General features: G+C 44.4%; 1 protein-coding gene across 1 annotated transcript in view; it reads left to right on the forward strand.

Annotated features, from left to right (window-relative positions):
* Slc6a3 (solute carrier family 6 member 3) overlaps window positions 1-19,402 on the forward strand; it is a 37,581-nt gene that overhangs the window by 2,843 nt on the left and 15,336 nt on the right. The window contains exons 3-5 of the mRNA XM_028782746.1: window positions 3,521-3,752; window positions 15,744-15,882; window positions 16,826-16,960. Of these exons, the coding sequence (XP_028638579.1) occupies window positions 3,521-3,752; window positions 15,744-15,882; window positions 16,826-16,960 (506 nt within the window). The remainder of the gene's footprint in view (window positions 1-3,520; window positions 3,753-15,743; window positions 15,883-16,825; window positions 16,961-19,402) is intronic.

Genomic DNA, 19,402 nt, shown 5'->3' on the forward strand with positions numbered 1-19,402 from the left:
TCTCCATTTATTACTCATTTATCTATCTACTTATCATCTATATACATGCTCTCTGTTCACCTATCAACCATCTGTCATTCATCCACCCATCTACCAATTGTACATTTATCAATCATGTATCTATCAATCATCCATCTACTTCAGTGAGCCCCAGAATGTTTACAAGAGGCCTCAGAACTATGAGGCAGAGGTACCTTACACTGAGCCTAGTGGCCTTCCCAGTGGTGCATGGAGGTCATCCCAGATGTTACCTCCCTTGTCCCAGGAGATCCCAGCTAGAGAGCACAGTGCCTTCTGTATGGGAGATACTGACACTGAGGACAAGGCTAATGACTTCTCCATGTGTTAAAAGCCAATCCTGGATCCACCCCAGCCCTGTTTACCACCAGCCAGCTTTGGATCACCCTTGTCCTGACCAAATGCCATCCCAAGGAGACAGAGTTCCAGGAGACTTCAAGACTCTTCTTGGAAAAGACCCGGTGACATTCCCCTCCAGTAGTTGGCGCTTGCTGAGAAAACAACGCTTGAAAGACTAGCGTTGGGTTTTCTCAGAAGTATTTGATCAGTGGCTGCATAGAAGAAAGCAGAGCCCCAGTTCCCCTGTGCAGCATCTGTGGGCCAGTGGTTGACACCCAAGACCAGAGACTGCTGCTCTGAATAGGAGCAGCTTCTCACAGATGCTCAGTCCGTGCTCTTTATGAACTTGCTGCTCTCGAACAGTGGAAATGTGAGATTCAGAGGCTGTTGGGCACAGACAGTAGGCTTTACGGTTTGGGATTCACAACTGGTAAGTATTAAGATGGCAGAAAATTTTCCCCTGGCCAAAATGATTCTCCAGTTCACAGTGAAATGAAACTGTGTAGAGGGACCTTATCAAAACCTCCACACACAACTTTAGAGCCAGACAGATCCTCTGGATATGTGTACTAGCACTGGATGTTCCCCTATTGTGATAAAAATGTAGGATTCAGCACTTAGGAGAACTGTATGGGTCTGTCCAATGCCATCATTGGTTTCTAACAGAGGACTACTGTGGCACTTGAGAGCCCTGGGGCTTTAGGAGATGATTCTTGTATTGAAGTCCAATTACTATACAGCTTTGGTGGGCCAAGGTCAATGAGTTCAATCTAAGACCTTCAGGTGAAAATGAATAACTCTTGTCATGTTCCCCTAGACTATCTAGCAGTGCTAGTGTGACTCAGGGATGACACACCATTTCTGAGGTGGTGGTTGTAGCCATGATGAGCTTCAACCAAATCTGGCTTTCAGGTGGCCATTTGGAACTGAATTGGAGACCCAGCCTGCCTGTCCTTGAATAGAGGACATGTCCAGGTTGGTGGCATCCTGTGGCCATGTGATGCTAGATTTGCATCTGCTGGACTTTTTGAGGCTCATGCTCCATGACTGTGGAGTGTGACATAGGATTCCACAGAATACAACCAACCAATGTCTCAGTCCTCACTGGAAGTAACAAGGACTGAAAGGCCAACAGGAAACCAGGAAAAGGGATTCAGTGACCAGGGCTGTGGCCAGCCCAAGAAAGCTAGTTAGCTCAAACACAGACCTACTCACAGCACAAAGTTCTCTCTCAGTAGTTGGGTATTAGTGATGGTGTACTCAACAATCCCAGTACTAAGGAATCTGAGGCAGGAGGATTGCAAATTCTAGGACAACCCTAGCAGCATAAAAGGCTGTCTCAGAAAAACTCTCTGGCAAAATCACTAAAGCAATTTTTTCTGTATGCAAAATATCAGTAAACCATTTTGAAGAGCTTCACAATACTACGCAACTCTCATAACTTGGTTTGGAGCACGGTAGATGAACAGGCATTGGTACTGATAGCTTTGTAGAGAACAGAAGACTGTGGTTATGTGACTGGGTAGCTGAGAGAACCTCAAGAATCATGAGCAGAATCCAGTGAACTGTGATGCCTTAGTTTTTGGTGATCCTATCCCCTACTCCTTGGCAGCTTTCAATCCATTCCAAAGACAAGTCTGTAGGCAGGGATGCTTGAGCAGAATCACAGATGTGTGAGGAGCCTGTAGACCCCAGGTGTGGGATATCAGTCAGAGTTGTTCTTACAGCTCTAACCTGAGGCTGGGAGTGTCTGTGTGCAACCATAGAACCATAGAAGCACTCTCTCTTCTCCCCTATCCCCCCTCCTCCCTCTCTCCCTCTCTCCCCTATCCCCTCTTCCCTTTCCCCTCTCTTCCCTCTCTTCCCTCTCTTCCCTCTCTCCCTTCTCTTCTTCTCCTCTTCTCTTCTCTTCTCTTCTCTTCTCTTCTCTTCTCTTCTCTTCTCTTCTCTTCCTCTCTCTCTCTCTCTCTCTCTCTCTCTCTCTCTCTCTCTCTCTCTCCCTCCCTCCCTCCCTCCCTCCCTCCCTCTCCCCACCCCCCTACCTTGGCTTGTTCAATGTCACAGAGGGACTTTCCTACTTGTTTTTCTGACCCCACTTAGAACATGCTCTCTTTCCTTCTTTATCTCTTCAAAAGTCTAAGAAAATTATCTGTATTTTCATGGCTCATAAATTTAAGCTCTACATGGACAATGAAGATGACAGTTAAAATATCTAGCACAATTGTGAGATAAAAGTCTGAACAGTTCCTGAGAAGTTAGGCTATCCTGTCTCTTGCCAATTTACTTGTACTTGAACAGTTCTGAGTAGCTATAAACAAGCTAGATGACTGTGTTTTTCCTAGATGTTCTTGGAGAAAGGGCATGAGTAGGTACCAATGGCTATGTCTTGAGAGACTCTGGGAAGTCTTAACAGATGTGGATAGATATAGATGGTTGTGTGTGGTCCATATGATTCTGGGTAGTCCTAGAATTTCCTGAATAATCATCAACAGTCTTGTTTATCCTTTGATAGTTTTGGATAAGCCTGGGTTCTTGTGGGTGGCCAAAAAATGTCCTAGTTGGCTCTTAATGATTCATGATGGCTCTGGAACTTTAGACATTTCTGGGTGACTCCAGGTGGCCTTTGATGGTTCTGTTAACTTGGGTGTTTCTGGCAGCCTTAACGGTTGTGGATAATTCTAAAAGTTTGTTGTAGATCTAGTAGCCATAGATAACTTTGCTTGGCTTTCCTTGGTGATTCAAGGAAGCTGTAGATAACCCTACATGGGGCCTGAGTTACCCTGGCTGCTTTTGGAGTGACTGTGGTAGAAACAAATGGCCATAATAATTCTGTGTGGGTGACCCTGGGTGGTCTAGTGTATCTATGGCTGACCCTTGGAGGTATCTGAATGCTCAGAGGGTGGTCTCAGATACTCTTTGAAGGCCTTGGATAATCCTTCTGATTCTCATTATCTCTCTGAGACATATCGATGTATCCCTCTAGTAGATACAGACAATTGGAAAAGTGGCAGCCGCTTCTCCATAATCACAGTATAAGGTCTGTTACCCATCCTTCCTGTATGTTATGGTGTTATGCAGTGCAAGAGATATCAGCGCACCAGCTCAGAGTGAGTAGATGAAGGGAAGGTGCATGCTGTTGATGCTGGCTCTACTGTCATCACAGGTGTGGGCTTCACTGTCATCCTCATCTCTTTCTACGTGGGCTTCTTCTACAACGTCATCATCGCGTGGGCACTGCACTACTTCTTCTCCTCCTTCACCATGGACCTCCCATGGATCCACTGCAACAACACCTGGAACAGCCCCAACTGCTCCGATGCCCATACCAGCAACTCTAGCGATGGCCTGGGCCTCAATGACACCTTTGGGACGACACCAGCTGCTGAGTACTTTGAGTAAGTGAGTGGTCAGTTCTTCCTGTCCTGCCCAGAGAATGGAAGGGTTGACAGGTCTGGGAACTCAGGAACAACACTGAGGACACCACCCCACCTTGTTGTCCTCAAAGCTGTGCTGAACGAGTCCCTCTCCTTGCCCCTTGCTGCCGAGCCCTGATCCTTACGCAGTATATTTCTGAACTGCATAAGGATAATCCCATACATGCTCAGCCAAACTCTAATGATGGGGGACTCATGAGGGATGGACCCTGGACTGTTGCCCACTTCTTCTATCCTGTCCCTATAGTGGGTGGGAGGAAGCTGCTCAAGACACTGCAGCATTGCTTAGAAGGAAGGGGGGCTCTGGCTTCAGGCTCCCAGGACACAAGTCATAGAACAAGCACATTCTCTGTTAGCTCCATTAAGGGAGCTCTCTGAGCACCACTGCCTGGGTGCCTCAGGTTAGTCAGGCTGCTGATAGGTTGTAAGGGATGTCCCCTTGCCATGAGGTTTTCTCCTTTATAAACATTTCTTCACTTACTTCACTCCAGCCCTTTCCCATGCACAGTGCTAGCATTCCTTCCCCAATGCCTTCCTAGTTTTCAGTCTCCTTGCCAGGCCTGGCCTTCCACAGTCCACCTGTAGGCTAGTACCGCTCCTGAAATTTGTTTTCCTGAGCCCCATCTCCCATCAGCTCCTCTATACCCTTCTTTATCATGAGGTGGCTTAGCCTGGAAGGGCTGTGACACTCGCCCCATAAGCCTACTATTGATGTCTCTAGGCATGTGTGCATGCTTAGATTCACTCAGATGTGTGTGCACGTGTGTGCTTATGTACTTATACATTCACAAATATGTATCTGTGTATGAATATGAATGCTTGCCATAAAGAGCCACACTGTCGAAGGCAATGTTTTCCCCTGAATGATTTTCAAGGTGGCAGCTATGGAGATGGAAATTTACAGATATACAAGGGAGTCTGGCTTCCCCATGGGGCTCTGGAGCTGCCTGCCTCTCTTGGGACACTGCTGGTGCCGGCCAGCCCAACTAAGGCAGGGTCTGCTGAAATGTGCCTTCTGTGACAGATGAGGGGAAATGACATCAAATCAGTTGCTGTCAAGATCGGGATTTTCCCATGGACACTGTCGGACCGAAATTTTCACTGATCTGTTTGAACAAGTCTTACTACTTATGTTTAAATATATGAGTTCACTTACCACTTAGCAGAAGAACCTGTAGCTGGGCCAGTGCCTCTGATCTTAGTACTCAACATGCTGAGCAGGAGAATTGCACATTCAAAACCAGCCTAGACTACAGAGAAGAATCAAAAGCTTGGCACCAGGGGCTTTGGCCAATAGAAATAGAGCCATTTCTGCATTAAGGGCAAGCAGGTTCACTTGCAAAACAAAATGCCCCACCTTTAAACTTTAAAAAATGGTGCTCATTCAAGGTACTGAGATTCTGGGGAGGTGAAAGATAGCACTGCCCTGAACGTTTAGATAGAGGTTTTCCTATGGCAAGCAAATTAATGATGGCATTTCTCAAAGAATACTTTCTACCATCTGTTGAAGTAGACTTTAGTGTTCTTTTGAAATTCACTTTATATCCCAATCACAGCCCCCCTCCTCTCCTTCCAGTTCCACCCTCACAGGCCCCTCCCCCTATTAACTGTTCCCCTTCTCTTCAGATAAAGGGAAGCACCCCATAAGTACTAACCCACCCAGGCACATCAAGTTGCAGCAGGACTAAGCACATCCTCTCCCACTGATGCCAGATAAAGTAGCCCAGCTAGAAAAAAGGGGATCCAAAGGCAGGCAATGGAGTCAAAGACAGCCCCAGCCCCACTTCAATTGTTAGGGGACTCACCTGAAAACTAAGCTGCAAATGTATAGGGGGTCTAGGTCCAGCCCTTGCATGCTTTTTGGTTGTCGGTTCAGCCTCTGTGAGACCCCATGGTCCCGGGTTAGCTGACTCTACAGGTCTTCTTGCGGTGTCCTTGATCCATTCAGCTCCCGCAATCCTTTTCCCCACTCTTCCACAAGTCTCCCCAAGCTCCACCTAATATTGAGCTGTGAGTCTCTGCATCTGTTTCCATCAGCTGCAAGTGAAGCTTCTCAAATGGCAGTTGTGCTAGGCTCCTATCTGTAAGCAAACAGAGTATCATGAATTGTGTTAGGGGTTGGCTCTCTCCCATGGAGTAGGTCTCAAGTTGGGCCAGTCATTGGTTGGCCATTCCCTTAATCTGTGCTCTAACTTTATCCCTGCACATCTTATAGACCAGACAATTTTTGAGTTGAAGGTTTTGTGAGTGGATTGGTGTCCCATTCCCTCCACTGGAAGTCCTGCCTGTCTACAGGAGGTGACCACTTCAGCCTCCATATCTCCAGCAGCTAGGAGTCTCAGCTGGGGTCACCCCCATAGATTCCTGGGGACCTCCCTTGTCCCAAGTCTCAACATCAATTTCTATTCTGTCTCCCAACCCTCTTCCTGCCACACGCCTGATCCTCACGCCCTCTCCCACCCAGTACCCTCCCTTCCATCCACCTCTGATGTCTATTTTATATTGCATTCTGAATGAGATTCAAGCATCATCCCTTGGGCCTTCCCTGTTACTTAGCTTCTTTGAGATTGTGGATTGTACCATGGTTGTCCTGTGCTTTATGGTTACTACCCACTTATAAGTGAGAACATAACATGCATGTCTTTCTGGGTCTGGGTTACTTCACTCACAGTGATATTTTCTACTTTCATCCATTTGCCTACAAGTATTCATGATATCTTTGTTTTTAATAACTGAGTAGTATTTTGTTGCATAAATGTACCACATTTTCTTTATCCATTCTTTGGTTAAGGGACATCTAGGTTGTGAATCAGTTTCTGGTTATTATTAATAAAGCTGCTATGAACATAGTTCAACAAGTGTCCTTGTCCACCATAGGTGGAGCATCTTTTGGGTATATGCCCAGGCGTGGTAGAGCTGGATCTTGAGGTAGCACTATTTTATATTTTCTTAGAAATCGCCAAATTGATTTCCAAAGTGGTTGTACAAGTTTGCACTCCCACCAGCAATGGAGGACTGTTCCCTTTGCTCCACAACCTCACCAGTATGTACTGTACTTGAGTTTTTTGTCTTAGCTATTCTGACAGGTGTAAGGTGGAATCTCGGTCATTTTGATTTGCATTTCCCTGATGACTAAGGAAGATGAACATTTTTTTTTAAATGTTTCTTGGCCATTCAAGATTCCTCTGTTGAGGACTCTCTGTTTAGTTCTGTACCCTATTTTTTTGTACCCTATTTTTAATTGAGTTATTTGGTTTGTTGGAGTTTAACTTTTTGAGTTCTTTATATATTTTGGATATTAGTCCTCTGTCAAATTTAGGGTTAATGAAGATATTTTCCCATTCTGTAGGATGCTGTTTTGTCCTATTGATGGTGTCCTCTGCTTTACAGAAACTTTTCAGTTTAATGAGGTCCCATTTATTGATTGTTGACCCTAATGCCTGAGCCATTGGTGTTCTGTTCAGGAAGTTTTCTTCTGTGCAAATGTGTTCATGGCTATTCCCTCACTTTCTCTTCTATTAGATTTAGTGTATCTGGTTTTATGCTGATGTCTCTGATCCACTTGGACTTGAGTTTCGTGCAAGACGATAAATATGGATCTATTTTCATTCCTCTACATGCAGACATCCAAATGACCAGCACCATTTGTTGAAGATGCTTTCTTTTTTTTTTCCCATTGCATGGTTTTGGCTTCTTTGTCAAATCAGGTGTTTATAGGTATGTGAGTTTATTTCAGTATCTTTAATTTTATTTAATTGCTCAACCTGTCTGTTTCTGTACCAATATTATGCAGGTTTTTATTACTATTGTAGTACAGATTGAGGTCAGGGATAGTGATACCTCCAGAAGTTCTTTTATTGTACAGGATTGTTTTGGTTACCCTGGGGGGTTTGTTTTTCCATATGAAGTTGAGAATTGCTCTTTCAACGTCTGTAAAGAATCAAGTTGGAATTTTGATGGGAATTCCATTGAACCTGTAGGTTGATTTTGGTAAGATTTTTACTGTGTCAATCCTATTGATCCATAAGTATGGACAGTCTTCTGATATCTTCTTCAATTTCTTTCTTCAGACACTTGAAGTTCTTGTCATACACATCTTTCACTTCCTTGGTTAGAGTTTCACCAAGATATTTTATATTATTTGTGGCTATTTTAAAGGGTGTTATTTCTTTGTTTCTTTCTCGGTCAATTTACTGTTTGTTTAAAGGAGGGCTATTGATTGTTTTGAGTTAATTTTATATCCAGGGACTTTGCTGAAGGTGTTATCTGTAGAATTTTGGGGGTTACTTATGTATACTATCGGATTACCTGCGAATAGCGATATTTTTACTTCTTTCTTTCCAATTTGTTTCCCCTTGATCTCCTTTTTAGTTATCTTATTGCTCTAGCTAAGACTTCAAGTACTATATTGAAGAGATAGGGAGAGAGTAGACAGCCTTGTCCCTGATTTTAGTGGAACTGCTTTAAGCTCCATTTAATTTGATGTTGGCTATTGGTTTGATGTATATTCCCTTTATTGTGTTTAGGTATATACCTTGTATCCCTGATCTCCCCAAGACTTTTAACATGAAGCAGTGTTGAATTTTATCAAAGACTTTTACAGCATCTGATGAGATGATCATGTGATTTTTATCTTTCAGTTTGTTTATATGGTGGATTACAATGAACCATCCCTGCATCCCTGGGGTGAAGCCTACTTGATCCTGATGGATAATGTTTTTGATGTTTGCAAGTATTTTATTGAGTATTTGTATCAATGTCCCTAAGGGAAATTCTCTTTTTTGAGTCTTTGTGTGCTTCAGGTATCAGGGTGACTGTGGCTTCATGGAATGAATTTGGTAGTGTTCTTTCTGTTTTTATTTTGTGGAATAGTTTGAGAAGTATAGGTATTAGTTCTTCTTTGAAAGTCTGGTAAAATTCTACACTAAAATCATCTAGCCCCAGACTCCCCTCCCTCACATTGGGAGACTTTTAATGACTGCTTCTATTTTCTTATAGGTTATAGGACTGTTTAGATAGTTTATCTGTCTTGACTTAAGTTAGTAAGCGGTATCTATCAAGAAAGTTGTCCATTTGATTTAGACTTTTGTAGAATACAGGCTTTTGAAGTAATACCTAATGATTCTTAGGAGTCCTCAGTGTCTGTTGATTTGTCTATTCATTTCTGATGCTGCTAATTTGGATACTGTATCTCTGCCTTTTTTAGTTAGTTTGGTTTAGTATATTCTTAAGGCCTGTTCACTATCACAGTTCCCTTACTGAATACTCTAAGGAGAAAAAGTCCCCAACCTTACACACATGTATAATGTATAATGCGTAAAGTAGTCATGTGTCCCTATCCATGGGAGTGGTATCTGACCTAAGTAGGGAGACCAGCAAGACTGTGAGAAAAGCAATGTCCAAGGACCCCAGCTGCAGGATTTGTTTGGGAGATCCATCAGTAGCACTAAAGGAAGCTAAGAGTCAAGTCATGCTTGAGTCAGGATTAGCTTATACACAGAGAAAAGGGTGAGTAGCTTTGTGAGCTCATGTGTCTTTCGCAACTGCCAGATGGACTGAAATGTGGTTTAAAACACTTGGAAAGAGCAAAGATGTCAGCATGGGTGAAGTGTGTGGGGAACTGCCTGATTTCTCTTTGGAAGACGTTGGGAGCACTGATTTCTCTGTGCAATTTTCAGATAAGGAAATTAGAGGGCAGTATAATTAGTCTATGTATTTGTGGTAAATGCTGAAGGAAAGAATGTTATCTTTTAAAAATTAGGAAGTCTGGAAAGGAAGGCCACAGAGAAGATCTCTTCAACTCTGTAGTCCATGAAGGCTTGTAGCCCTGGCCAGACACTGAGCTATTACTAATGGTAACTAGGACAGAGGTGGGGACAAATAGACAGTGTAGATTGCCCTATGAAATGTGTAAAGACCAGGGTAGTGGCTGACAAGAAAGTTGTGCCCCATAACACAGGCATCTATGAGTAGTAGTCTCACCCTTCCTGTAAAATTGTGATGTCATATCATGGATTTGACAGCCAAGACATTGGTAGGAATGAATGTGAAAAAAACAGTACAAGCACGTCTGCTTCATCCTCGGAGAACAGAAGCTAGGCTTTGTTAGGACACCCAACAGCGGTTATGTCATCCCCAGGCTCTGACTCCATAGCCCAGCAGTCCAGGATGAGGTATGTTCCTCAGGTATGGCCAGCCCTACATGCAGAACTTGTCATTGTGCCTATAGTCAGCTCAGTCCATGTCTACCAAGGCCAACAATGAAAGGAATGTCATGGAGACTGACCACAGCAGGCTCCATGCCCCAGTCAGCCATCTCTCCCAGCAACTTCCCATCCAGGCAGCAGCTGCTAGATAAAAGTGATAGAAACTACTTTGGGGGAAAATGAAAGGATGTGTCCTCGTGGGAGTGTGTAGTCTAGAAACTGACCAACTCACAAAGTTACTTATTTCACTGACTTTTAAACCATTTGTCTCTTTGTTTTTTAGGGTCTTGAACCCAGACCCTTGAATATGCTAGACAAGGAATCTACCATAAAGTTACATCCTGTGTTGGATAGTTTTAGGTCAATTTGACAAAGCTAAAGTCATCCAAAAGGAGGGAATGCTTCCATAAGTGTGGGCTGTAGACAAGTCTGAAGGGTTGTTCTGTACACATTCCAGCCAGGGTTCATGGTACATCCTTGTGGTCCCAGAACTTGGAGGTCTACAAGATTCCTACTTAAGCCCAGAGGTTTGAAGCTAGTCTGGGCAACATACACCATTATATGAATATCTACTTGTTTAATGAGTTACTGAGAATGGTCTTTGAAACCTCTATTATAATTGTGATTTTGTCTCTTACTCTTTACAGTACTAATGCTTATTTCTTCATCTGAAGCTCAGGTCTTTGTTCTGTTACTTATTTATTTATTTATTTATTTATTTATTTATATTTATTCTCTTAGAGAGAGAGAGAGTGTGTGTGTGTGTGTGTGTGTGTGTGTACAGATGCTCCAGTATGCACATGAGCATTTACAACACTGTATTCTGCATGTGGAGGTCAGAGGACAACTTGTGGGAGTCAGTTCTCTCCTTGGTGGCAAATATCTTTACTCTCTCTCTGAGCTCTCTCCCTGCCCCTGATGACTGAGTGTCCTGAAGTACACATGTTCACAAATATTAAGCCTTCATTTTGTCCCCTTAGCACCAGGAAATGTTTCTCTTGTTTGGATGCCTCCTTGTGAATTCACTGTGTCTAGTTATAAGCATGTTGGCCCCTTTTTATAATTAGCAGTTGCCTGGTAAACCTGTTTCATCCTTTTGATTTTAACCCCAATGTATCACATTTCAAATGATTGACTGGGAAGCAGTGTAAAGATGGTGTAAGAATCTCTGTCTTTTAACTGGAATTTTTGTCCAGTAGTTGCCAGTATGGGTGAGTTTAGGTCCTCTCTCTTGGTGTTTTCTCTATCTGTGCCACTTGTTCGTTCTTCCTTCCTTCCTTCCTTCCTTCCTTCCTTCCTTCCTTCCTTCCTTCCTTCCTTTCTTTCTTTCTTTCTTTCTTTCTTTCTTTCTTGTTTTATGTATTCTTCCTCTTTTAAACTATTTGACTCTCAGTCTTATATTTATTTGCACTACTTGGTAATAACCTCTAGATTGTTCATTTTTAGTGGATAACATTAACACAGTAAGTTTTGATTCACCCATTCACCTCCCAGTGGCATCATCCCACTTTTTACACCCTTCAGAGCCCACGTATCCCTCTTACCTCCCCCATGTCTCTTGTGTGATGTTGGCACAGGTATTTCTTACACGTGTTGTAGCAGCACATTTTCATGTACATTTTTATGTAGTATGAAGTTGCCAGCTGATTTTACTCAATATTTTTTTCTTCTTTGTAAGCCAATTAAAAGAATCAGATTAATAGAAAAAACAGAAAAAGGAGGTTTATTTCAGCTATATTCACACCAAGTCCATCTTTAGGGATCTCAACATTAGGATAAGGTTTAAGAAGGGGCCAGACTTAATGCATAACTAATCAGACGTGGTGTGGCCCTACAACAATGACCCCTCATTGTCTCTTTCCTAAGGTGGTATAACAACTTGTCAATCTCTCTTCAGAGAAAAGTGTCTCCTCTGTCTGGCCCAGATTCTGGCTTTCTCTTCCACCAGCATGACATTCCTGGGGAACTCCAGTTTCTTGGGATCCATTATCTCAATAGTCTAATGGCCAAAGACAAGAGGCACAAGGGTCTCTTTAGAATATCCTTATCCCTGCCAGACCAGCTACATAGTCCTACTTTCAGCCTTAATATTTCAGTATGTGGTAGAATATATCTGTGGAAAACAAATACAAATGAAGAACCAAAGTCAGAAGACTTGAGTTAGTGTCAGGCTGTTGGTTGTAACTGGTAGCTTTTCACTGCTCATGGAAATGCTAACACAAACAATTCTGTCCTGTTGGTTTGTGACAAGGTCTTACCATGAAGCCTAGGTTGGCCACAAAGTTGTGTTCCTCTTGCTGCAGCTTCCTAAATACTGGAATTACAGGAATTAACACACACTACCATACAGGATGGAGCCTAATCATCTTTATTAGCTGGTAGACTTAGTGACTTTTACACTACAATAGTATTTAGTATTTGTCTTCCTTTAGAAACATGAGGTCTGTTCTGACAGGTCAGGTGGGTGGATGCAGTGTGGTCTTTCTGCAGCTTTAAGCTTTGTGCTGTGGCTTTAGAAGACTCCCTTGAAGGATAGTTTAGCCTCTGTGCTTTCATGGCTTTATGTGACCAATAAGTCCTCTTCACTGGCTAGTGAATGACCATTAGCCCTGAGTGATCTGTGATAATGTCAGCTCCAGCTCCAGTAGATATACCTCCTGATTTTAGTTCCTTGCAGACTGCACTCTGGTGTTCAGTGAGGACTTCACACACTTGTGAAGGCCAAATTGTGGGTATCCTTTCTAGAAGAGACCCTCATTCTAAGACTCTGTCCTGCAATGTGCAGTTTCTTGGGCTCTCTGAGCTCCAAGCCATTCTCTATACTCAGCAAGACCCAGAACTGATCTCAGAACCCTGCCCTATCTTGGCAAGGGTGGGGGCTCCTGAAAGTGAAAGTGGGCACTGGCTGGATTCATCCCCATGTGCTCTTCCCCAAAATCTCAGTCCTGAGTTCCCTCCAGTCCATGGTCTGGTTCCCCTTTCAGAAGGGCTAGGGTCCAGGCTATGTATGATGGTCTTACTTCTCTGTTATAGCACACTTTTGTGGGCAAGGCTATAGTCTTGCCTCATCTATCCATTGCAGCATGCTCCCATGGACAAATCCATGGGCTGGAGGTAGAAATTTTGGGCCCAGATCCTAACTTTGCTATTTGTTGGCAGAGCTTATATTCTCTATGCCTTGGTCCCCCTACCTGTAAAATGGGGAGAAGGGACCCAGAGAGACTGTATACATGATGCCCCTGGTTCAGATTTCTGTCAGGGCAAAAGACACATAGTCGAGATCTCATCTTGGAAGAGAACACAAAAGAAGTGGTACTGTGAAGCCTTTCTCAGTGCTGGTGAGTATGCCAAGCTAACTATGTTTGGCCCTTCACACCACATAAAGTTCAGAAATTTCTGCACATCATCCCTAAATCACCTTACTTGTTGACTGCAGAAGCCACTCTCAAGAGCAATGTCCTACTGTGTAATGTATGGCTTTCTTTGGTGAGGTTGGTTCCCATGTTAAAGCTAGCTGGGGAGGTAAATAGCAGGTGGGATGTCAGAGAGCTGGACTTTCCTCTAAATTGTCCATGAGATCTTTTGTGTGTGTGTGTGCCATGCATTTGTGTGTATATAATGTATGTGCATGTTTGTGTAGATGTGTACACATATACATGTAGGTGTTTATGCATGCATGTTTATATAGTTATGAACATCTACACATGTAGATATGCATACATGTGCAAATACATAAGGTATTCATATATGTGCATGTCTGTGTTGAGGACAGAGGTCATCTCTGGTTGTCTTCTCTAATCACTTTCCATTTTATTGGATGGACTTATATGTTGTATGTACATATTCATGTGGGTACGTGTGTGTTTGTGTGTGTGTGTGTGTGTGCACATACGTGGAGTTCAGAGACTGTTATCAGGTGTTTTCCTCAGCCACTCTTTGCCTTATCATTTCTGAGATAGGGTCTCTCACTGAACCTGGAGCTGATTGATTTGGCTAAGCTCGCTGGCCAATGAGTTGCAGGGATCCTCCTGCCTCCCATATTGCACTCTAGCACTGGGATTATAAATATGCACCAGCAGATCTGCCTTCTAATGCAAATGCTGGACATTCAAACTCAGTTCTTAATGCTTACAGCACAGGTACATTGACTACTTATCATCTCCCCAGCTTCCAGACTATGGGATCTTAAACACTCCAAAGCATCAAGGCTTTTATTACAGAATGAAGACAAAGCAGTGAAGTCCAACTCATGTCAATAGTGACTTGGCATGGTCCTTGGTAAAGCCATGTGGGGCAGTAGCTTCAGGAGCCAGACCCTATGTGGCCATAATCTTCCTGGGAGCTGAACAGTTGTGGCATTTAGGGTTGTATGTCTACCCTCATCCCCTATCCCTTGTCCCTGATCCCAGGTAGTGCTGGAAGCTATAAGAAATAAGGTCCCACTGGGACAGCAAAGCAAGGAGCATTGGACAGCATCCCAGAGCAAGGGTAGGGGACTTAATAATCCCCACTACCAGATAGGACTAATAACACTACCAGATGGTGCACTGGCGTGTCTCCTTTAGCACAGGTGATTCTTGTTGCATGCTCACATGCTAAAAGCTTGCACAGCACCCAGAGTAGACAGGATGCTGAGCAAGCAACTTACACTCTGTAAGAAGAGAATGGTGAGAGTCTCGTGTTTCAACTGTCTGTCCTCCTACCCTTACCAGACTGAGACCCCTAACTGTTATTGGAGTATGTTTGGAGGTTTGAGCTGGCTTTTCAGTGCTGTGCTGTCTCTGATGGCAACAAGTGTGTTTCTAGACTCTGAGGATCAAAGTTCTCCAACTTGGTGCCATGATCCCTGTTTCTGATGAAAATCTCCAGAAAGTTAGGGTTACTTGTGCTCCTTTGTGAGGCTGCATATTGACTTCGTAGGAAACCTCATCTGGCCCACAGTAAAACAAAGCTCTGCTGTGGTGGCTACTTTCCCTATGCAGTACTCCACTCCCTTAGGCAGAAGCAGCATTAGAATAACTAGGGGGTCAAAGCCCCTGTCTGTCCTCCTACCCTTACTAGACTGAGACCCCTAACTGTTATTGGAGTATGTTTGGAGGGTTGAGCCCCACCCCACCTCACCCCACATTGCCAGGTTCATCAGAAGCAAGTGTCCCTTCTACACTTTCACCTTAGGATGGCTTCCCTCAAAGATGAGTACAGCTGCACCTCACTTCCAACACAAGATTATTCTTTAGGGAGCTGCTTAGAGTGCTAAGAACTATGCAAGCAAGGGTGAGAGAAGTCAGTACAGAATGCACAGGAACATGCATATGCAGTTTTACTGTCCAGAGCCTTTCTGGTTTCATCCCTGCAAAGGATCCTGGAACTATTACAAGACAGCAGCACATGATGGCTTCACTCAGTACCTTCTAGTGTCTGATATCTCCATTTCTCTGTAGACCCAAACTACCCATTACCTCCTAACTCCAAAAATCAGATCTGATGGTGGAGCAGTATAGTGCTGACCTTCTTTAGGTTTCCTGGCAAGGCATCCAGCTTCTCTGTCCATCTTAAAGAAGTTCTATAACTCAGAAGATAGCCTTGGGTTTTTCACAGCAGAAAGGGTGATCTGACTATAGTCAGATCATAACAGGTACTTTCCATATGATAAAGATGAGGAGGATAGGGACTAGCTTAGCTGTCCAATTCCTATCCTGGGAGGTAGCTGCTTCCTCCAGAATCACTTGTTGTCTCTCTCCTCTAGGCGTGGTGTGCTGCACCTCCATCAGAGCCGTGGCATTGATGACCTGGGTCCTCCACGGTGGCAGCTCACAGCCTGCCTGGTGCTGGTCATTGTTCTGCTCTACTTCAGCCTGTGGAAGGGAGTAAAGACCTCAGGGAAGGTGAGGTACTAGTCAAGAGGATCTGAGAACACATAGTTGTGGGTGGGTGGGTGGGTGGCTAAACATATGGCCATGGTGTGTGAGCAGATATGTTGTCACAGTTGGTGGGTAGACTCATAGCTATAGTTGGGTAGCGTAACATGTGGTTATGTTTCCATGGGTATACACATGGCCATGGTTGGGTGATTGGACACATGGGCATGGTTGGTAAGGGCCATGTGGTCATGTTGAGTGGGTGAACTTGTGGCCCTGGCTGGTGGGTGACATATGGCTAAGGCTGGTAAATGACATGTAGGCATGGGTAGGTGAGTGAACATGTGGCGATGGTCAGTGGATGATATGTGGCTATGATCAGTGTATGGTCATGTAGCCATTACTGGATGGGTGGTCATGAGATCATGGTTGGGTAAGTTGTCATGTAGCCTTGACTGGGTATATAGACATGTGGACATGATTGAGTAGGTGAACATGAGGTGATGCTTGGTGGGTGGGAACATGGGTATGGTTGAATGGAAAGTAGACAGGTGATCATGGTTGAGTTGAAAGTAGACCATAGTTGGTTTAGCTTTGGATACATGGCCATGTTTAGCTAAGGAGGGGAGGTGTGGTTATGGTTGAATGAGATTGGACATGTGACCATGATTGAGTGGAAGCAAAGGATACATGATCGTGGTGGATGAAGATAGACATTATATTTGGAGTAGAGCATGGAGACAAACATTGTTCATAATGGTGTGTCCAGCATGAACTTAAATTATTTTCTTACTGATGAAAATACTTGGGAGTTACATTGGTATGGCTACATATGGCCATTTTAACCAAATGATCCTATGATAATACATGTGCCAACACATGAAACTCTCCAACAATAGCAGATATCTCCTTCCCTGCCCTCATACCTCAAATCACCTACAATTCCTTAAGATACAGTTTTCTCTTCCAGGTGGTGTGGATCACAGCTACCATGCCCTATGTAGTCCTCACAGCCCTGCTTCTGCGTGGAGTCACCCTCCCTGGGGCCATGGACGGCATCAGAGCATACCTCAGTGTGGACTTCTACCGTCTCTGTGAGGCATCTGTGAGTGCAGCCCCCATCATGGTTGGTAGTCCTTTGGGCTAGTGGGGCTTTGTGACAGGGCTCCTGCATATGGTTTCATTTGCCCAGTCTGTGGCTCAGCAGCAATTCCTTTCTATCCTGTGAGGTCAGCAAATGTGGGCCAACCTTTATATCTATCTCCTTCATAGGCAGGGTTAGTGAAGGAGGGGTCATAAGACCCTTCAGGGAGCAAAAAGAATCTTCATCTGGGGTTCCAGGAATTGTGTGTGTCTAAGTTGGCACCAAGAACATAATCTGTGGTTCTGTGTTTGTTGTCTGCAAGACTGAGCTGCCTCAAGGCCCTATGAACCAAGGTCTATCTTTGAGAGTCCCAAGTTCTGATAGGCTGAAGGTCTCTTAAGTAAAGGAAGGAGTTATTCTAGGTTAAAAGATATGGAGAAGGCCTCATAAGAGATGGGCTCTTCCAGACTATGGGAGATGTTTCTGAGAGATGAAAAGGGCAGCACCATCTTTGGAAAAGATGAACAGAAGGCATTTTAGAGAGGTAGTTGTGATAGAATTCCATGAGTTGTTGGAAGCCATTTGGGCTGAGTTGGGACAGGTGATAGACCCAAAAGGCAGTACGGCAAAGCTCAGACACTGTGGTAGTCCTGCTGGAGGGGTGTAGGTTTCTACTGGGACTGCCAGGGGAGGAGGTGTGAAGGTCTCACTAGGGCTGTAGCTTGAGCTGGGAAGGTGTGTGGGTCTCCAGTGGAGAAAGCAGGAGAGTTGGGAGGTGAGAGGGCTGTGGATCCATACTGGGGCTGAGTCACGAGGTCCTTTGGAAGTGCCTTATGAACCATATGCTGCCTTATACAAACCTGAGGCAGAAGCAAGTGGGATGAGACAATCAGGGTAAAGAAATTCAGTAAGGAGTAACAGTGTCAGCAAAGTCTGTGTGAAGGCAGAGGCAAGGCCTGAGAGCATGCACAGAGTGAAGGAAGAGGCAGGGGAAAGCAAAAAGGATCTGTGGAACCAGAACCAGGAGGACTATGGACATCATCACTGTGGGAACCTGGAAAATCCAGGATCAGGGAAGACATGCTTGAGAATTCAAGAGAAAAAGTGAAGGTTATTGGACTCTCAGCAAGCAGATGTGCAGTCCACAAAAGAAAGCAGAGAGACACTGCATGTGAGAAGGTGCTTTTTAAAAAAACAGCAAATCACAAAGATGAGAGGTTGTGAGAAATTAAGATGACAGTAAGTGGATGGATGGATGGATGGATGGATGGATGGATGGATGGATGGATGGATGGATGGATGACAGGTAAACAGTAGGTAGATAGATGCTAGCTAGTGCTGGATATTGATAGAATTGATTGTTAATAGATGGTTGAGTGATATGTGATAGAAAGAGGTACCTAGATAATCAAATGTATAAACACAAAGAACCAACCAAGAAAGAAAAAAAGAAAGGAAGCTGATTCTGGTACCTCAGAGGAAAGTGGTCCAGGTAAGGTCAGCTAGGCTTCTGAGCAGGGCCCAGTGAGGCATTGAGTGGGGTGTGACAGAAACCCAAGCAGCACACATGCTGTGAGCCCAGTGAAGAGCACACACATAGTCTGGGGTGGAAATGAACGGGGTGGGCACTGGGAGAAGTGGGAAACAAGAAGTCCTTGGTGATAATGTTCCAACCTGAACCATCTCAATGGCTGAGCGTGCTGTGATATAGGGGCCACACAGGAAAATAGAACCACTTCACTGACTGCCTACTCACTCAACCACTCTGGGCTTGGCCTCTCCATCATGCTGATGCCCTAGTTCATCTCTGCAACCTTAACCTTCTGGCTGGCTAGCTATCCTCAAACACACAGTCCCCAACACTGGAGTAGCCCAAAACTCTGGACATTACTACCCAGTAAAGGGATTCTAGATCCCTTATTGTCTAGGCTTTCAGAGTCCAGGGCTCTAGTCTCGGATATTCTTGTCTCAATCTCTAGGCCCCTGGGTTACCCTGGATTACCCTGGGCTATGAACATTCAGAAACAATTCCTGGTACTGTCCAGCCCCCAAATACTTAAGGTGGTAGGCCCAGATCCCTGAGAGAGGACTTCAGTAGCTCCTCCTTAGCCTTCCCAGCAAGGCTACTCAGGAGCAGTTGAGGCTTGGCTCTCTAGGTGGTCTTAGCATAGCCCTAACTCAAGCGGCTATACCTGACTTTATCATTTGGTGTAACTATCAGCTCTTGCATGCTATTCCCACTCAGAGAAGTGAGCCTGCTATCCACGGGCATCCATTTCTAGCCTTAAGTGGCCTGGGGCTCCATCCATGTGCCTCCTGACACCACGAGCAGTACACAAAACACTTGCCTCCCTTTTGCCATATCCTTTGATACCAGGGATGCAGGAGGGCTTGTTTCCTGAGACTGCAGGTACCTACCACCACCAAGCTGAGAACTTTTGCCATCTTGGCTGGAAGTGAACA

This window comes from Grammomys surdaster, unplaced genomic scaffold (genome assembly GCF_004785775.1).
Source record: "Grammomys surdaster isolate TR1022 unplaced genomic scaffold, NIH_TR_1.0 843, whole genome shotgun sequence".
Taxonomy (NCBI): Eukaryota; Metazoa; Chordata; class Mammalia; order Rodentia; family Muridae; genus Grammomys; species Grammomys surdaster.